Source organism: Macaca nemestrina, chromosome 17 (genome assembly GCF_043159975.1).
Source record: "Macaca nemestrina isolate mMacNem1 chromosome 17, mMacNem.hap1, whole genome shotgun sequence".
In the NCBI taxonomy this organism is placed as follows: Eukaryota; Metazoa; Chordata; class Mammalia; order Primates; family Cercopithecidae; genus Macaca; species Macaca nemestrina.
This window is the reverse complement of record NC_092141.1, coordinates 51,194,838-51,212,685: the sequence shown is the minus strand read 5'-3', so window position 1 is coordinate 51,212,685 and position 17,848 is coordinate 51,194,838. Positions and strand designations below refer to the sequence as shown.

The 17,848-nt window shown below is 42.3% G+C and overlaps 1 protein-coding gene across 4 annotated transcripts; it reads right to left on the bottom strand.

The window, feature by feature from the left end:
- Nucleotides 1-239: 239 nt before the first annotated feature.
- LOC105476806 (vascular endothelial zinc finger 1) lies at nt 240-17,189 on the bottom strand. Of its 4 annotated transcripts, none has more exons than XM_011733019.2 (6): nt 17,013-17,189; nt 11,613-12,307; nt 10,785-10,848; nt 9,523-9,706; nt 8,108-8,263; nt 240-3,607 (listed from the first exon to the last, which is right to left on the bottom strand). In XM_011733019.2, exons 1-6 carry the CDS (start codon nt 17,043-17,045, stop codon nt 3,180-3,182), a joined length of 1,560 nt encoding a protein of 519 aa, XP_011731321.1. In that variant the 5' UTR covers nt 17,046-17,189; the 3' UTR covers nt 240-3,179. The 4 variants fall into 4 exon arrangements, with proteins under 4 accessions (XP_011731321.1, XP_011731320.1, XP_070938989.1 ...); XM_011733018.2 differs by having other exon boundaries at nt 9,523-9,724; nt 17,013-17,171; XM_071082888.1 differs by lacking the exon at nt 17,013-17,189 and adding an exon at nt 14,174-14,872 and having other exon boundaries at nt 9,523-9,724.
- Between the last annotated feature and the right edge of the window lie 659 nt (nt 17,190-17,848).

Sequence of the window (17,848 nt, the reverse complement as noted above, 5' to 3'; positions counted from 1 at the left end):
CCTCAACCTGTGGCCACTGCCTCCAGTCCTGGCTTCCTGGGCCTTACCCAAGTTGCTTGGGAGGGTGCACCTACCAAGGGCAGTCTGGTGCCCTTCCACCCTTCAACCAGCCTGATACTGGACCTTTCCTCTCTCCAACCCAATACTGAGATGTGCACACCTGAAAAGATAGTACTTGAAAAATTTTTCTATTATCAGAGCAAACTGATGAAGCTTCTGAGGTATTAAGCAATCCATCATAACATTTGTGACCGGTTAACTTTAATTTTCAAAATAAATCTGCAGTATTTTGCATGTTAGTAATACAGTGCTGGTATTGACAGGTAAAATCATCATCTGCTTACATAGAAACCTTCATTTAGGAGCACACCGTAGGAGGGGAATGGATACACAATAAAAAGCAAATGCAGGCCAAGCAGCGAAACCTAGAGCATAACAGGCTGGATGTCAAATTTAAGGATTATCTAATACAACTGTTTAGCTGCCAATCTGATAAAGGGGAAGCTCTTAACCAGGTTACAACCAGAAGGGAAAAACATACTCTCCCTTTTCGTAGAGCAGTGGCCGTCGTGCCTTCAACACCTGGTTGAATCAGTTCATCAACATCGAAACTCAATTCCAGTTCCAAGACACAGGAGAATTTCACCACACAACCTATTCGGTCCCCCTTTTCAGTGGCCCACCCACAACCCCCTCCTGCCATCGACTCTCTCCCTCCCAAAAGAAGACATGACGTGGCTTTATTATTGCAGACAAGCTTCTTAAGTGAATAAAGAATGCATACAAAATAGCATTTTAACTGAAGTCATACAATGAAGTCTCACTCCTGTTTATTATACAATGAATTGATAAAACAATTATTTCTAGTATATATCTTTTTTTTTTTTTAGAACTAATACTTTCAGGGTTCTGACAACCACATTCTAGCTTAGGGGTAGGGCCCACACCTGCCCCCACTGAGGACTGCTCCCTGGACCACTGTGGAGGAAGTCTGGGCTGTCTGAATTGTGGATTATGATTGCCAGCCCATCAGAGATAACAGATCCCAGCAGGCAGAGCCAGAACCCAATTTTGGGTCTGCATGCCAGGAAATGTGGACTTCCTCCAAATGTAGCCACTGTGCCTCCCAATTCAGGCCTCAGCAGGGTCATTCTTGGGCTTTCCCTACACGAGTCCTTCCAGTAGTCCACACATAATGCTCTACATATTAAAAACAAACCATTTTTGTACTGTGGATAAGAACAGTTGTAACAAAGTCATAGCTACATATTTTTCTCTACATTTTGTTTATTGAGACAAACTAATTAAAAGGCACAAACATAGGGCATGTTTACATGGACATTATAACAAACATATACATTAAAAGTGTAGGAATGTGTTGCCTTCCTGCTAAACAGAAAGTTCCTAAGCTTTTATATATACAAAAGTTGTACAATTTAATGTCCTAAAGTACAAAAGATCATTTATAAAATTATTTTACACTAAGTACTATTTATTTTTTTTACTATGTAGTTCAACCCCCTAGAACTGTTTTGTATAATGACACACAGATACCTGTCCCTGATGTAGGAAGTCTGCCTCAGATGCAAGGTATTTTGATGCTTGAACTGACACAGTAGGGTATAAACGGAAATCATCCAGTTTGATAGTCAGTCCTGCAAACATTCTGCAAGATTAACACAACTAATTTCCATTTCTCTTAACTGCAATGATTAAAAAATGAAAAAAACCAAAAACATATTGCAACTTAAAAAAAAAAATCACAGCGTCTTGGTTTAACTTTTTTTTTTTTAACACAATGCTTTAAAAACAATGTGTGGCATGATGGTGTAAAGAGTATCTGTTTCCCTAGCTTTTGGTTTCTACTTTATGTACAGAGATAAAATATCCTGCTAAGAAATAAAAAGCACATGTCTCAACGTGCACAATCATTGCTGGGTTTCTACAGGGAGTGCAGACAGCTGTCTCCCTGAAACCACCACAAAGCTGATACAAGTGTTTTCTCAAAGAAAAAAAAAAAGGTGATGTCCATATTTACAAAGTTGAACAAATCTGAGCAATACTTAAGAAACGGAAGGAGAAATTTTAAAAAAGATACACTCTGCATGTTCTGAAGGGGCATATACTACCTAGTTAGTGGTTAGAATAAAAACTGTATACAATTTAATATAAGACATAAACTCTAGTGAGCAACTAACACATCTGTCCCTGTTGTAACATCAACAGGCTCTGATTGGGAGAGAGAGGGGCATATCACATCCCAGTGCCTCCAGCGTCTTCCAATTTAAAGCAATATATTTGAACTGTTCCAAAGTACTCCTTGGCTCCTAAACAGGAGTCCCATTGGCCTCTGTTTGTTAGGAGGCTGCCTGTCCACACACTTGACTTCTCCTCTGTCAGTTGAGGCTTTTCTTAGCAAAACACAATTTGTAGATTTTTTTAAATTTTCTTTTTAAAAAGTCAACTACAATGCTATTTTCCATCGGGATTAATATGCTGAGCAATATTTACATCTCCAAATATCAGGTCACAATCCCTATTATATGTTGAAGTTAGAATGATAAATTATCATATGCTTTGCATATCAGAGCTGGTATCACCTTTCCCATAGGGAATGCTGCCTGAAATTAACATATTCCCAAAGGTAAAATGCATATTCTCTGAAATGCATTTTATTATGACAATGCATGTATTTACTCATAAAAACAATAAACACAGACAATTCTACACTAGCTCTCAATCTGTGGATTTAGAATTTCAGGTTAAAATCAGCCATCCACCTTGTATAGGGAGAAGAGTTCTGCTAGTGTTTACAATAAAGTGATTCCTTGGGATTAGAAATAGTAATGCTGTTTTTTTTTTTTTTATTTTGAAGTGGGTTCTACTTATTTATGATTGGTTTTAATTCTGGCATTTCATCTTGCCAACTACTATCCTGTTTAAGCAATGTTGTCAGCTAAAAGGAATTTCTGATTAAACTAAAGTGGTCCAGTGATAAGTTACATACACACCCTACTTTGAATAATCCCAGCCAAATTGGAGGAAAATGCTACCACACTCTTATTAACTAATATAACAAAATCTCCCAATTTCATGGTTTACTTTTTGCTTTAATCAACTAAAAGTTAAGTTGCTGGTAAATATTTACTTTAACCCATATTTTGATTTTATAATACTGTTTACCAAGGCGGTGATGTAGGCAAAGCTTGGGGCAAGAAAGGCATGCTCTCTACAGGTCTCATTGCTATATTGAGAGGGGCAGCTAATGTCATAGGCGTGGGCAGATTCATTGGAGATGTGATGGTGACAGGGTGTGCTATATTCACTGGGGCAGTGACGGGAGTGGGGAGGTTGACTGGGGTAGTGAGTGTTAAAGGAGAGGTCATGGATAATGGACTGGTTATAGTTACAGGATGCCCTATGTTCATTGGGCTGGTTATGTTAACTGCACTTGAAACATTTACTGGACTTCTCATGCTCATTGCAGCTGCCACTGTGACTGGGTTTGACATAGTTCCAGACGACACAGAGGATGTTATATTGAATGGAGTAGTGAGAGTCACAGGTGTCGTAGCAGCCGTAGAGGTTTGGCACAGGTTAGCAGCTTCTAAAATAAGAAGACAAAAGGGTCTTTAGATTCTCAAAACAGTGAGCAAAATTCACAAACAGTTTCTGAATCAATTTCTTTTCATTAAAAATGTCAAACATTTAATCAAATTCCAGTTTTCTATCAAGTGGTCAACAGAACAGAGGGTCTTTCTGAGCACAAGCCTGGGGGCCAGGGATCCCAGTGTATGAATCACCTTCTGATGCTATACCTCCTGTAAGGACTTAAGCAACTTGTTTAGCCTTGCACTTTAGGTTTCAAGTTCAGATTTACTTACCTACCTCACAATGATGCTGAGAGGATCAGTTAACTTCTGCAGTGCAGGGCTAAGTGTTCTCACTACTACTTCATGCAGTTCCTCTGAGTTCTAAAAACTTTCCTGGGAAGAGCCAACCTCCAGCAGGCCAGGCTAAAGAGCTTGTTTACACAGAGCTGGGCCAATGGTTACACAATAACAGATAATCAGAAAAATCTTCTCATAAGGCACACTGTAACTAGCACAGAGAGGTGTGCATACTCAATAAGTATGTTAAAGCCTGAGACATGAAGTCACATTCTGTTAAGGTTTTAAAAATGCATAACTGGGGAACGATAAACAAGCTATTTTAGTATCATCTGTTTGTTTCAGTTTTAGAAATATGTTTCAGTTAAATAATCTTATTCTTTCTGGTTATGTCTCTTAACTACATTAGGAAAGGAAAAAAACACTCCTCAATGAGTTCATGTTCTCCTCACTCCCATTTCTTCTTCTGTTTCTGATGCTGATACAATCACCTATTTTATGCCTAGTATCTTTAACTCTACATATTACACATACCACCAAACATACTAAAGAGAACTAGCTAGGCAAGGAGACCCTGCAGTGAGTTAGGTGTCCCTGGTCCTTCTAACCCAACAAAACCTGAACACTTTTTTTTCTGGGACAGGGTCTCCTTCTGTTGCTCACGCTGGAGTGCAGTAGCATGATCATGGCTTACTGCAGCCACAAACCTTCAAGGCTCAAGTAATCCTCCCACTTTAGTCTACCAAGTAGCTGAGACTACAGGTGCGTACCACCATGCCCAGCTAATTTTTGTGTTTTTTGTAGAGATCGGGTTTCACCATGTTGCCCAGGCTGGTCTCCTCCTAGGCTCAAGCGATTTGTCCACCTCAGCCTCCCAAAGTGCTGGGATTAAGGTGTGAGCCAAGTCTACACACTTCTTAAAAAATACTTCCCTGGCCGGGAGCGGTGGCTCAAGCCTGTAATCCCAGCACTTTGGGAGGCCGAGACGGGCGGATCACGAGGTCAGGAGATCGAGACCATCCTGGCGAACACGGTGAAACCCCGTCTCTACTAAAAAAATACAAAAAACTAGCCGGGCGAGGTGGCGGGCGCCTGTAGTCCCAGCTACACAGGAGGCTGAGGCAGGAGAATGGCGTAAACCCGGGAGGCGGAGCTTGCAGAGCTGAGATCCGGCCACTGCGCTCCAGCCCCGGCGACAGAGCGAGACTCCGTCTCAAAAAAAAAAAAAAAAGAAAAAAAAATACTTCCCTTCAAGGTAACATCCCCAACCCACCCCTCAACAAAAATTCAGCACCAGAAAACAGCAGTAAAATGATGGGTAGGCTAGCTGTGACTTGGCTGTCAAAATGGAGAAACATACTTGAACTAACGATAGAGATCTGTATGTGATCCACAAAGGTCTTATCACCGCAGGGCCTTGAGTTAAGCAGCCCTTACTTGAGCAATACAATGTAACTTTGGCATACACCATTCTCCCTATCAGGGATTCCCAAACCTGGGTGATTATCAAAATCAACTATCTAGAGGACTTCAAAAAATAAAAAAGGACTCCAGGAGAATCAATAGTGAAATTTAGATAATTTAGATGCAACCTGGGAAATGTGTATTTTTAAAAAGCTTCCCAGATGATATGATCATCAATCAGGTTTGAAAACTTACGTTAGCTTATTTAGGCCTAATATTTAAAGGGATGCTGTAAATTCAAGTTTAGGTTTTCAGGTCAGGAGTCTCCTCTCCCCTAAAATGTGACATTTACTAATATGAATACAGAGGTTTCTAACATCAGTGGTCTTTTCCAGAGAGATTCACGCTATGAATGGGAATACAATAACATTTTGTTTCATGGAAGTCAGAAGATGAGCTAAACAATCAAGTCTTATTGTGCAAGCAAACTGAAATGCAATACCAAATAGACGAGTACACCAAGAGAGAGAATGAGAGAAAACCAATTCACTTTAAGGTGCTGGGAGTATTGCTGAGGATATTCTCCACCTGCTTTCACAAAAGAATTTTTACTTTCTTATTTGCTGACCCCCTTACCTCCTCCTCCGTGTTTTCTTTTTAATCTAAGTGACCTTTTACTATGACTTAAACATTTTTACTCCTTATCTAAGTAAAATACCCTTCATAATATACTTTCAACGCACTATACAATTACCATAGCACTACACTTTTTCCTCCCCATTGCCAGTCCCCTCTCCCCATTCTAACACAAAAGTTGTTTTTTTTTTTTTGAGATGGGGGTCTCAATCTGTTGTCCAGGCTGGAGTGCAGTGATGCAATTGTAGCTCACTGCAGCCTCAAACTCCTGGGTTCAAGCGACCTTCTCACCTTAGCTTCCTGAGTAGCGGGGACTATAGACACGCACTGTCACGTCCGGCTAAATTTTTTTTTTTTTTTTTTGAGTTTTTGTAGAGACGGGGTCTTGCCATGTTGCCCAGGCTGGTCTCAAACTCCTGGCCTCAAGTGATCCTCCCACCTTGGCTTCCTGAAGTGCTGGAATTATAGGTGTGAGCCATCACACCTGGCCAAAACATTTTATTAAAATAATGACAAATCTTCAAATGGAAGCTAGGAACAAGCAGCACCTGAGGAATGGTGGAAAGCCTATATGGACTGCTGTACTCTTTTCTTCCAATGCCAGTAAATGTATGAAAAAGAAAGCTGACTGAGCCTGGTGGCTCATGCCTGTAATCCCAGCACTTCGGGAGGGCGAGGCGGGCGGATCACCTGTGGTCGGGAATTTGAGACCAGACTGACCAACATGGAGAAACCCTGTCTCTACTAAAAATACAAAATTAGCTGGGCATGGTGGCATATGCCTGTAATCCCAGCTACTCGGGAGGCTGAGGCAGGAGAATCGCTTGAACCCAGGAGGTAGAAGTTGCAGTGAGCCAAGATCACGCCATTGCACTCCAGCCTGGGCAACAAGAGCGAAACTCCATCTCAAAAAAAAAAAAAGAAGAATGCTATTCCTTTTATTTTTATCCAGGTATAGGAGGTTTAGAGATCACTCTGGCCAGGTGCGGTGGCTCATGCCTGTAATCCCAGAACTTTGGGAGTCTGAGATGGGTGGATCACTTGAGATCAGGAGTTCAAGAGCAGCCTGGCCAACATGGCAAAACCCTGTCTCTAGTGAAAATACAAAAATTAGCCAGGTGTGGTGGCACACACCTGTCGTCCTGGCTACTCGGGAGGCTGAGGCACAAAGGAGGTGGAGGCTGCAGTGAGCCGAGATCACGCCACTGCACTCAAACCTGGGCAACAGAGCGAGAGACTGTCTAAAAAAAAAAAAAAAACAGAAGGGATCACTCTGAGGGCCACGCTACACGAAGCAAAGAAGCAAAAGATGGAAGAAACTACACAGAAAAGGAATTACATACAGAGGAGCCCACAGATAGAGCATTCCTTAACATTTAACATAGTAAGACACTGCAGAGGTGGAGGAGGAAGAAGGAATTTACAAATCTGCCCTTTGGCTCATGGTACATTGACAAAATGATTCATTTGAAATGGCTGCACAACAGTCCAGAAGCCAAAGCTGTACTAGTAAGTTGAAAAGTATATTGAAAACTGATATTCCAACTGATTTGTTAGAAGATATACACGAGAGAAAAGCAAATCATTTAAAATTTTTTAAGCAATTACAGTAAAGTCCTCAGCAGCAGAAGACTAGGTATGTTAAGGCCAGCCATAGTGATGGACTGAAGGAGATTTAAGGGTGTGACCAAGAGAAAAGACATCAACACTATAGAATCTGAAACATGTAATAAATAATACAATGAAAAAGAACACTAAAGAGCAAAAACAGCACAGTTGTAAGAAAATGAACTTATGTACACACAAGGATATCCACCTCTAAAAGTGGGAATATTTTAGAAAGGTTAAAAAAAAACCCACAATGCATGGAGATTGACATCAACTTGAAAATAAAAATGCAACTCTGGGCATAGCAAAGGACCAATTTTGGCTCCAAGTTTGTAACAAAAAGTAAATCAAAAGAAAGAACATGATAGAAGTACTGAGAACTTTTAATTCCTAGTAATAACTTATCTGCCAATAACTATACTTTACCAGATATTTCCCAGCATGCACTATTTCCATGTTTCCATTAAGCTACATTTCCTAAAACTGTGGCTTCTCTACTTTGATCACTTGGCATACTAAATGAAAACACTTCTCTAGCCATATTTTCAACACTGGAAGCTGTGCCTTACCTTTCTTCCTTGCTTTAACAGCTTCTTCCCACAGTCTCAGTGTTTCTACCTGCTTTCCTGGCCAGCTTGTCACATGTTGTTGTTGTTGTTGTTGTTGTTGCTGCTGCTGCTGCTGCTGCTGCTGCTTTTGGTTACTGGTCTCTTCACTCATGCATGCTATTACAAAGACAAACCAAAAACACTGTATTTACCTGTAAAACTGTTGCCTTTTTTTTTTTCAAAATTGACTTCTCATGCTTCTGTGATCTTAACCATTTAACCTGATAGCTCTTAGTAAGTGCATCTTTCCTATTGCTGTGTCTACATTGGTCGAAATAAACAAGCACTAAAAAGTCTAGAGAATTAGCGAAAAACAATATAAAAGAGAAAAGGAATCTTTGCTATAAAAAAAAACCAAGTGTCAAAAAAAAAACAAACCAAGTGTCTTTAAAAATGGAAGTTTGATAATATTAATATAGGACTAATCAACATTCAACAAAATATTTTTTACTTGACCACAACAATGTACACTAAAAGTGCATGTTTATAGGTCGGGTGCAGTGGCTCACGTCTGTAATCCTAGCACTTTGGGAGGCCAAGGCAGGTGGATTGTCTGAGCTCAGGAGTTCGAGACTAGCCTGAGCAGCACGGTGAAATGATGTCTCTATGAAAATACAAAAAAAGTAGCTGGGCATGGCGGTGTGCGCCTGTAATCCCAGTTGCCTGGGAGGCTGAGGCAGGAGACTCGCTTGAACCTGGAAGGCAGAGGTTGCAGTGAGTCGGGATCGTGCCATTGCACTCCAGCCTGGGCAACAGTGCAAAGATTCCATCTCAAAAAAAAAAAAAAAAAAAAAAAAAGAAGTGAATGCTTATGAAGTACAACACACTAGATAACAAACCCAACATACTTACAAAGAAGCAAAAATGGATAGATATAACACACATTAAGTTTTCTTCCCCATTCTCCTGTGGCCACCTATTTTTTTGAGAATTTGATGTTTCTACTGCATAAAATACATATATAATAGAATAAAGGATTAGGAAAATGCCTTCTTCTAGTGGTTAGGGCAATCTTAAAAGAAAAATCCTGGGTGAATGCAAGTATTCTATCTTCAACTCTGAATTTAAGGCAAGCAAAACATTTAAACCTGCAAGTGGATATGATATCTCATTTCTCTACAGATTTGGGTTTGAAAAGCATGCTTATTAACACTGCTTTCACCTTAAAGGTTATTAGCAGCTTATCAATTCTGTTTGCATACATGAAAGTAAAGCATAGTTCTGACACAAATATATTCTGTCCATTGTTGCCTGTTTGCACATGTTGGCAATAGGAGGAAACATATAAACATATTAATACCTTTGATACATTATGAAAACATGCATATTTCACCAATCTGAAATATAAAAGAAATAAAATCTGAAGCACCACCTACTTTTACTGATGCCTTGTTTACATGTATTACAGTTGATACTTTGGCTCTGCCCATGAGTCTTTAAGTGGCTGGTGATGTATGCTGCACTCAGGAGCTTCCCACAGATGTTACATGATACCTTGCCTTCGTGGCGCACCATGTGTGTCCGCAGTCTGTCTTTGGTGGCAAAGGCAGCAGTGCATGTCTGCATGAGGGAGGAAAACTTTTTTTAAATATAGACTATCCTGTTCTACTCATTTTAAAGCACGTTATATTCTATGCATTACCCTATCCACATATGCAAGCTGACAACTAGTTTAATTTTAATTGCATATGTTACCTAGAATCATAATCATAATAAAACACTTGATAAATTTTAGACTCTTCCATTTTAAAGGAAGAAAATACATCAACACAGAGTAGCACAAAAAATTAAGCTTTAGGGTAAGTTAAACCTGGGTTTAAGTTGAGCTCCACAATTTACTAAACAGCATAATGTTGAACAAGTTGGTTAACCTATCTGAAGGTTTCTTCATCTGTAAAATGGGGATAATAACATCTCTCACAAAATTACTAGTGGATTAAGAAGAGCCTGGTATACATAGCAGGCACTCACTCAATGACACTAGCTTCCTTCCTCCAATTAGATCTTTCTTAGAATTCAAATCATTTACTTAATAAAATCAGTCATTAACAAACTTAACTGAAAGGTGCACTAAAAGACTTCCAGCAACAAACTAGAATTACCAATGCCTAAAACGGTCATTTGATTTAGCAAAATTCTTAATCTTTTCATTATTATAACTGATGTCAAATAAAATCATTAACTGGAATGGATTTTTAAACAACTAGAAAGTGCTCCAATTTGGTAATAACAGACAAAAATCCGGTAAGTGATAACATTTGGGAGAAAAATTCATTATTTTCTCCTATTACAGTTAAAACATCTTCAATAATCAACCCAGAAATTAAAGCCCTTTATTCCTTTATTCATTTCAAATACACAACCACCTTTGCAAGACCGTAACGTTTTTTTCCTAACAAAAAATACTATTGCCCAAAGAAAGGGAAATATAGCTTAACAAAAACAACACACTTAAATTTTTAAATGATCTTGCTTTACAGAAACAGAGGCTGTCAGTTATATTTTATAAAACTAGAAGTCAAATGGGCCACATTTACTCAGGTCAGTGATTTTAAGACTATTCAATACTGGTGAGATTCAACTGCTTCAGACCTTCTGGATAAGTGCTACACTAAGGATAAGTCATTTTAACTCTTACTTGGCATTTGAAGGGTCTTTCTGTTGAATGGACATGTTTTACGTGACAGCTTAAGTGGTCAGGCCTGTGAAAAAGAGAGTTTCAACAGAAGATATAATCGAACACACAGAGAAATGCTATTTATGTGATGCTTACATGCTTGGCAGATTGGGAGGGGGTGCATTTTACAGAAAGCTAGCAGAATTACCAACCTCCCTCCCCCAGTGCAAGTCTCCTTCCCTCTCTTACCATAAACAAAGTCTCAGGCCTCTACTTGTTAATTTTCTCTCCTAGTCAACATCAGATCATATTGTCTTGATTCTTTACAATCACAAAATACCTGAAGTTTTACTCTTAACACCTGCCAGAAACAGCTACCACTATACTAACTCTAAAAACTTTAAAAAATGAAAATTAGTGAAATGTTGGTGCTTTCAGAAAAATGAAAAAACAGTCTAAAAGTTTAATTAAGAGCATCCAAGGTCATACCAATTTCCAAGAAATGTTACTTTAATTTGCACAGTGACCCTCATGTCTAGTGCCCCAACTGAACTGAAAACTGGTGGTTTTGCAGTGATAAGTATTCATGTTCCAAATGAAAGCCTGAGTCCAGCGAGGCACTTGTTAAGTGAAAAAAACAGGTTAATCACTATGTCACCACTTGTCAATCACACCAAACTGGGGTTAGACCTGAAGGTGTTAATACTTCTTTATCTATCACCAATCTCCTCTAATAACACAGGTCTGTCCACATCTGTTCTCACATAAAAATTCTAGATCACATGGAGACAAAACTGAAGTACACTGATACCATAATGAAACAAAGCAAAGCAAAGCAAAATGCAGTACCTTGAGAAGCCTTTCCCACAAACACTGCAAGTATAGGGTTTGGTGATGCCTCCTTCATGAGACCTCACATGGTAAGTCATCCGGTCCTTCCTCTTGAAGCGCTGATTACAAATAGGACACTCGAAGGGCTTCTCATCTGAATGGGAGAGCTTGTGCCGATTGAGATGGTACACATCTCGGAAGGCCTTCCCACACATCTCACAAGCATGGTTCTTCTTGACAGGCTTACTGGGTTTCTTGACAGATTGGGTCACCGGCATAGCTGTGGTGCTGGCACTGCTACTGGGGTTGGTGCCCGAGGAAGATGTAGTGACTGTTGACAAGATGCCTGCAATGGTCGAGACCAACGAAGTTCGGCTGCTGTCCCCAGCGATGGTAGAAATAAGGGGAACCACCGTGGTGGGGGTTTTCTTTGGCCGGGACACCAACTTGATCCCTGTGTGGCAGGATTCGTGGCGCCTCAGGTGATAGCTGTCCCTGAAAGCTTTACTGCAGTAAGTGCACACAAATGAAGTTTTGGGTTTTTCTTTTTTAATCCCAATGGCATCCTTTAATGTTTCTGGTGCACCCTGAGGTTTCTGAGTTATTGGTATTGGAAGCAAGGGTTTCTGATCAGGGGGCTCCACAGCAGAGCTCAGGAGAGGCAGCAAACTGTTCTGTGCTGCCTGCTGTTGGTGATGGGAAGCTTCATGGGCCTAAAACCAAACATTTACACTTCAGAAACTCAGCCTCTCACAAAGGACTTCGAAATTCAACATGCTCCAGACAATAGAGACTAGAAGAAACAGTCAAAGAACCTATCAGCTACTCTGCAGTGGTAATCCAGCAACCACCTAGTTACTCTAAGAGCTCACAATACAAAGCATTGAAAAATCACTGTGCAGACACAAAACTTTTGCAACTAAGTTGCTGACAGTGATCTTGCTTTTAAACAGCTGACTAAACTACACACTATCCTGGTTCATAAGGGACAGACCAGCTGATGAAATCAGTTTGCATTAGTCTGTCAGTGCTAAAACCAAGTTTAAATAACATATTAAAAAAAAAAAAACCACTCCAGATTTAAGTATTTAATAGTACCTTACTGCAGCAACACACACATACACACTCACGTACACACAATAACATAATCATCTATTTGTCTATCACCCAGAAGAAAAGCATCATGTCTATCAGAAAACTCAGATTGAGGAAGGGGCTGTTGCTAAGTGATGAAAGAAATCTAGTTCTCTAAACACATTTGCTAGTTGTTAACTTTAAGTTTTCACTTGACTACTAAAAGGTTTAGTTGAAACAAAATCTGCTATTAAGCAACCTGGAAGGCATCTGTGAAGGTAGCCCATAGCAAAACACCTGTCAGTTGTTTCTCAGATTATTTAATTGTATACTGAAGTCTGCATCTTTCAGCAACACTAGCTGTTCAAATCCCAAACTCTCAAAGACAGACTAATGAGAAAAACAAACTATAAACACTTATATTCCTTTCATATTTATCTTCTTCCAGCAGTTGTAGGTTTCAATAAAGTATTAGACATTTGCTGTTATGATGTGCTTCTCCACTCCCAAAACTGGAGGCTGCACACTGTAAATTCTTTTGGCTGCACTGAAACCAAAATTTCACCATGGATCAGGTTCTTGGCATTTATGAGTAGTTCCTCTCTTGGTTCTGATACTTTCAAAATTCTCCATACTGATAAACATTTAGGAAATGATGGAAAAAATTCCTGAAATAGTTCTTCCTAATATGTTGTTCTTTACCAACATTATTTTTGAAACTCTTGACAGTGAGCCCAAGCCCCTATGCTTTGAGTTTTGTAATCCTAATAGGATGCATGCACTCAAGAGGAGTTTCAAATATTTTAAGCATACAATGTCCTACTAGGGGCCCATCCCATCATCTTAGACACTTTAGACAGTTATTTACCCTTCTTACTCTATAACCACAAGTCCCACAGCTAACTTGATTAAGGACGAAAAAACAAGGAGAAACGCACACACTCACTCACAGCTCCTCCTCTGATGGGTAAGAACATCTACCACACGTTGCTCTATGTTTACTTGGTGGCAGCATAACAGTTAAGCCTGGAACTCGTCTCCCCCAAATGATTAGGAGGTGTAGTATCCAGAGTGCTCAGTTTCAATTTAATAATTTTGATGTAATCACCCTTTGAGTCCTGGAAGCATTCTCAGAAATTATGTGGTTACTTATGAGTCTCTTTCTGGACTTACTGCTCCTAGCAAATTACAGTCCGCTTTTAATCTAATTTGTGAAGCTCCTGTAAATGCAAGGGTCTATCAACCCAGGTGACATCAGTAGGAACTTACAGAATTTGGACTCCAGTCGTAATCCCTTTTCCAACCTGGCTGTAGGATACTCAAGTTTCCATACAGTATACAAATAGTTAATAGCTGAAGATAGCTGAAGATATACAATTTCAAAGGCTAACAGATCAGATAATAGGGAATGCAGATCTTCTGGACAAAGTTCAGACTTATAGCATTTAGAGGCATTTTTCAACTCTAAACAACCATTAGTACGATGGAGTACTAAAAGCACTTACTGCCATTTTACCAATTCAGATGTCTGTGGCAACATAAAGTATTTTTACAGCATTGCTGAAGCTCACTCTCACACGAGGGTCACACCAGGTCCCTGCTTCTTGGGTGAAATGCTGTAGAACCACTACAGGAATCACTCTCTGAGGATTCCTAGGATCCCCACACTTCTACATGAAGCCTTCTAAGGGGGAACTGGGTTTTCCCAACTTGTTCTCTGGGGGAGAGACAGAGTAAAATAACAACCACAGCCAGCCTTCAGTGAAGTGATTTATTTTAAAAATATAACTTCTGGGTAGGCTTTTATTTGACTAGCATTATCAAACCAAAGTTTTAATTTTATATCCCATCTCTTTCAACTGCAAGGCTTTTTAACCTTGCCCAAGCTTTCCTTTTCCTGGGGCTGGCACGAAACAAAACAGAAATGTTATTTCATCACCCAGGGTAGTAGGATATGGCACCATGAAATCTCCAGTGCCAGAGGGTAAAAGATTTTGTACTGAACAAATTAACATCGGTGAGTCATATCTTGAATGTCCTGTTAGAAGAATCATCCATCAAACATTTTAATAGCTATAGCTTTCACTTTCCACCAAGTTATCTGGAAAGCAAGCAGGTATTAAATTCTTTTAAAATATAAATTCAACAGGATGCTCCAGGAAACAAACAAGATAACTTAACTCCATATCCCCAGTGAAAATTACTTAAAACCAGAACTGATTATGTCTATTCATACCTTTCCATAGAAAAGACTGAAATATTCTCTTTACCCATTCAACTGCTCTCGGCTCTAAATTTTAAGTTTTCCAACAAATTTCACTGCACACATTGCCAAGCCCAGGATCAAATATTTGTTTTCACACTTCTCCATCAGGTGGAAAAAAAGATTTTAATAGCTGAAAAAAATTAAATAATATAAAATCCAATTAAAAAGTTGATCAATAAACGCTTGGCATTTGTTTTATCCAGGGGAAAAAATAATTTTTAAAAAGTATTTCAAAAGATTTTTCAACCAGCTTTCCAAAGATGCATTACGGGTTTTTCCTTTACATGAAGAACTCTTTTTTTTTTTTTTTTTTTCAATCTGTATAGACACCATGCTTAATATGGTTTTTAATCACATAAGAAAAACACTTCAGTGGCCCATCAATCCCATATTTTAAAATGACTATTTGAGCTTTTTTCTGGGGAAAAGTATGTGCCACCTTTACACCAACCTGGATGCATGCTAGTTATATATCATTTCTTTTCCAATGCATTTTCAAGTTGGTTTATCACATTATTAGCAAGCTCATCAAAGTACAATAAAACAACACTGACCAGAATGAGAAAAGGGGGAAGTTCATGAATTCCATAATGTTGGGTATTTTCAATTTTAAGAAGCCCAAATATATTTTCGTAACTACTTAAAGATCAAATTGCCCACATGTGAAAAAATACGTCTTAAAACAAAAGGCCAGTCTACACAATAGGTAATTTCTGAGTTATCCAAATCCCTACATTAACTCCACTAGGATGAATCCAGTGGCTGGGAGAATAATTTTTTGAAAATTCTGCATCCGTTCCTGTTAGTTCCAAAAGGTATCAAGCGCCCCAGCTACGCGTTTGGGATTTCACCAAGTATTCAAAGGAAAATAACTCAGAGAGGCGGGAAGAACGCACTTAAAAGTGACGAGCTTCCTAACCTCCTCCAGTTCCGAAGTTTCCTCGTGAGCTCATCGCTACTGCCCACTAAATGCTTCGTTTGCAAATAGAAAGGAGTAGGAAAAAAATAAGTTCCAGCCTAGATCTGCCAAAGAGGGGTCCCCCATCTAAAGTGGGCGGGCAAGAGAATTGCCAAAACAGATCGGCTACAGTCACTTTCAAGTTTCTTGCAAAAAAGCGAAGACCAACATCCCAGAGAGTGACTCATCTGGGGGCTTTGTAAGCGGACTTTGTTTGCTCTCTCCACTTGGAGGAAACGTTCGAGGTGGGCCGAGAAAGAAAAGCGATTCGGGAGAAGGTCGGGCCTCCAAGAGTCCCGGCCCCCACCGCTCCCCCCGCCCCGGGCCGGCCCGGCTAGGGGATTCCCCGGGCTCAATGGGACGGCGGGAGAGCTGGACAGAGGGAGAAGGTGTCAGCTGCCAAGGCTCGGCTGAGGCTTGGGAAAGAAAAAATGTAAATCCAGTGAAAAAGTTTGGGGAGGGGATACACACTCACAACATCCTCCCCCCCCCCCGAACTGGGTAAACACGAGAGGGGTGGTGGCGGTGAGGGGGAGTGGCGGGGAACATAGGGATACCCGCTATTCGCGGGGACACGAGAGGGGGTCAGAAAGTCAACACAGGCACGCACACACACAAAAAGAAGAGGGAGATGAAAAGAGAACAAGCGAAAGATGGATGAAGTGGCGGGAGGGGACTCAGAGCAGGACCTGGCGACCTCCTCACCCCACCGTGCCGGACCGGGCCGGCACGCAGTGGCCCAGCAGCCCGCGCTATCCAGCGGCCCGGCGCCCTCCTTTCTCTGGGCCGCGGGGTGGTGACAGCGACCGGCCTCCTCCCTTCCCCTTCAGGGCGGGAGGGAAGGGTGTGTGTGAGTGTGTGTGTGTGCGTGTGTGTGCTGGGGGGCCCCCGGGTTCACCCCGAGGCCTGCTCTCTCCCCCGCACCCCGTGAGGCCGCCTCCTTTCACCTCAGCAGCCCCGCTCCGCCGGGGCGGGCGGGCGGGCGGAAAAACAAAGGGGGATTAAGGCCGGGCCGGAGAGCGGAGCCGGGAGGGAGGGGAGGAGGAGCGCCCGCCCGCCCGCCAGCCCGGGGCCCGGCCCCCCTGTCCCCCCCGTGCCCCCCCGGGGGGGCCCCCAGTACCTGGAACAGGAACGCGGTCCAGTTGGCCTCCATGGCTGCGGCGGCCGACCCCCCTCCTCCCCACTCCCCCCGCTCGGGGAGCCTCCTCAGCCGGAGGAGGCGACAACAAAGCGGCGGCGGCGGCGGCGGCAACGGCAGCGGCGGCTCCTCAACATGGCAGCGCCGAGCGCGGCCACTTCCGGTAACCTCCGGGACGCACCACCGCGGCGGCGAGCGCGGGCGGGGGGGGAGCCCCGGCCCGGCCGCCGCCGCCCCCAGTCGCCCGGACCCCCTCTGGGCGTCCCCACTGCCGGCTCGCCGCCTCGGAGCTCAGCCAGTGCCCGCTGGCGGTGGGGTCAGGGCCCCCGCGGGGGGGCTGGGGTGGGGCCCGGGGCGGGGATGGGGCGCGGCGTCCCCCCCCGCGGGGGTGTGTGGTGCTGCGGTCCGTGGCTCAGGCAGCTGTAGCAGGGGGAGCTCAGGAGAGAAGATGGAGGACGCCAGGGTCTGGCGCTGGCCCGCTGGGCACAGCTGGGCCGTCTCCCGTGACTCAGACACGGTGTCCAGCACCGTAGTGTCCCTGTCAGATCCTCAGCGGAGGGCACAGGCCACAGCGGACACCCGGCTCTTCAATTGCTCATGCACAGCATGGTCCCCACCTCCAAATTGGGGGAAGCCCTTTCGACTTCGAGTGTCTCTTCCCTCTGGCATTTCCTCCCTGGTCGGCTAAGCCCTCCGCGCTCTCGCTACGATATGCATCTCATGGCTAGATGGCCTTCCAACTCGAGCAGGGAATCCCACTGGGGTGCAGCCTCAGATCCTCCCAGTGTGGAGGGAAACACTTCCCACGCGTAGAGATG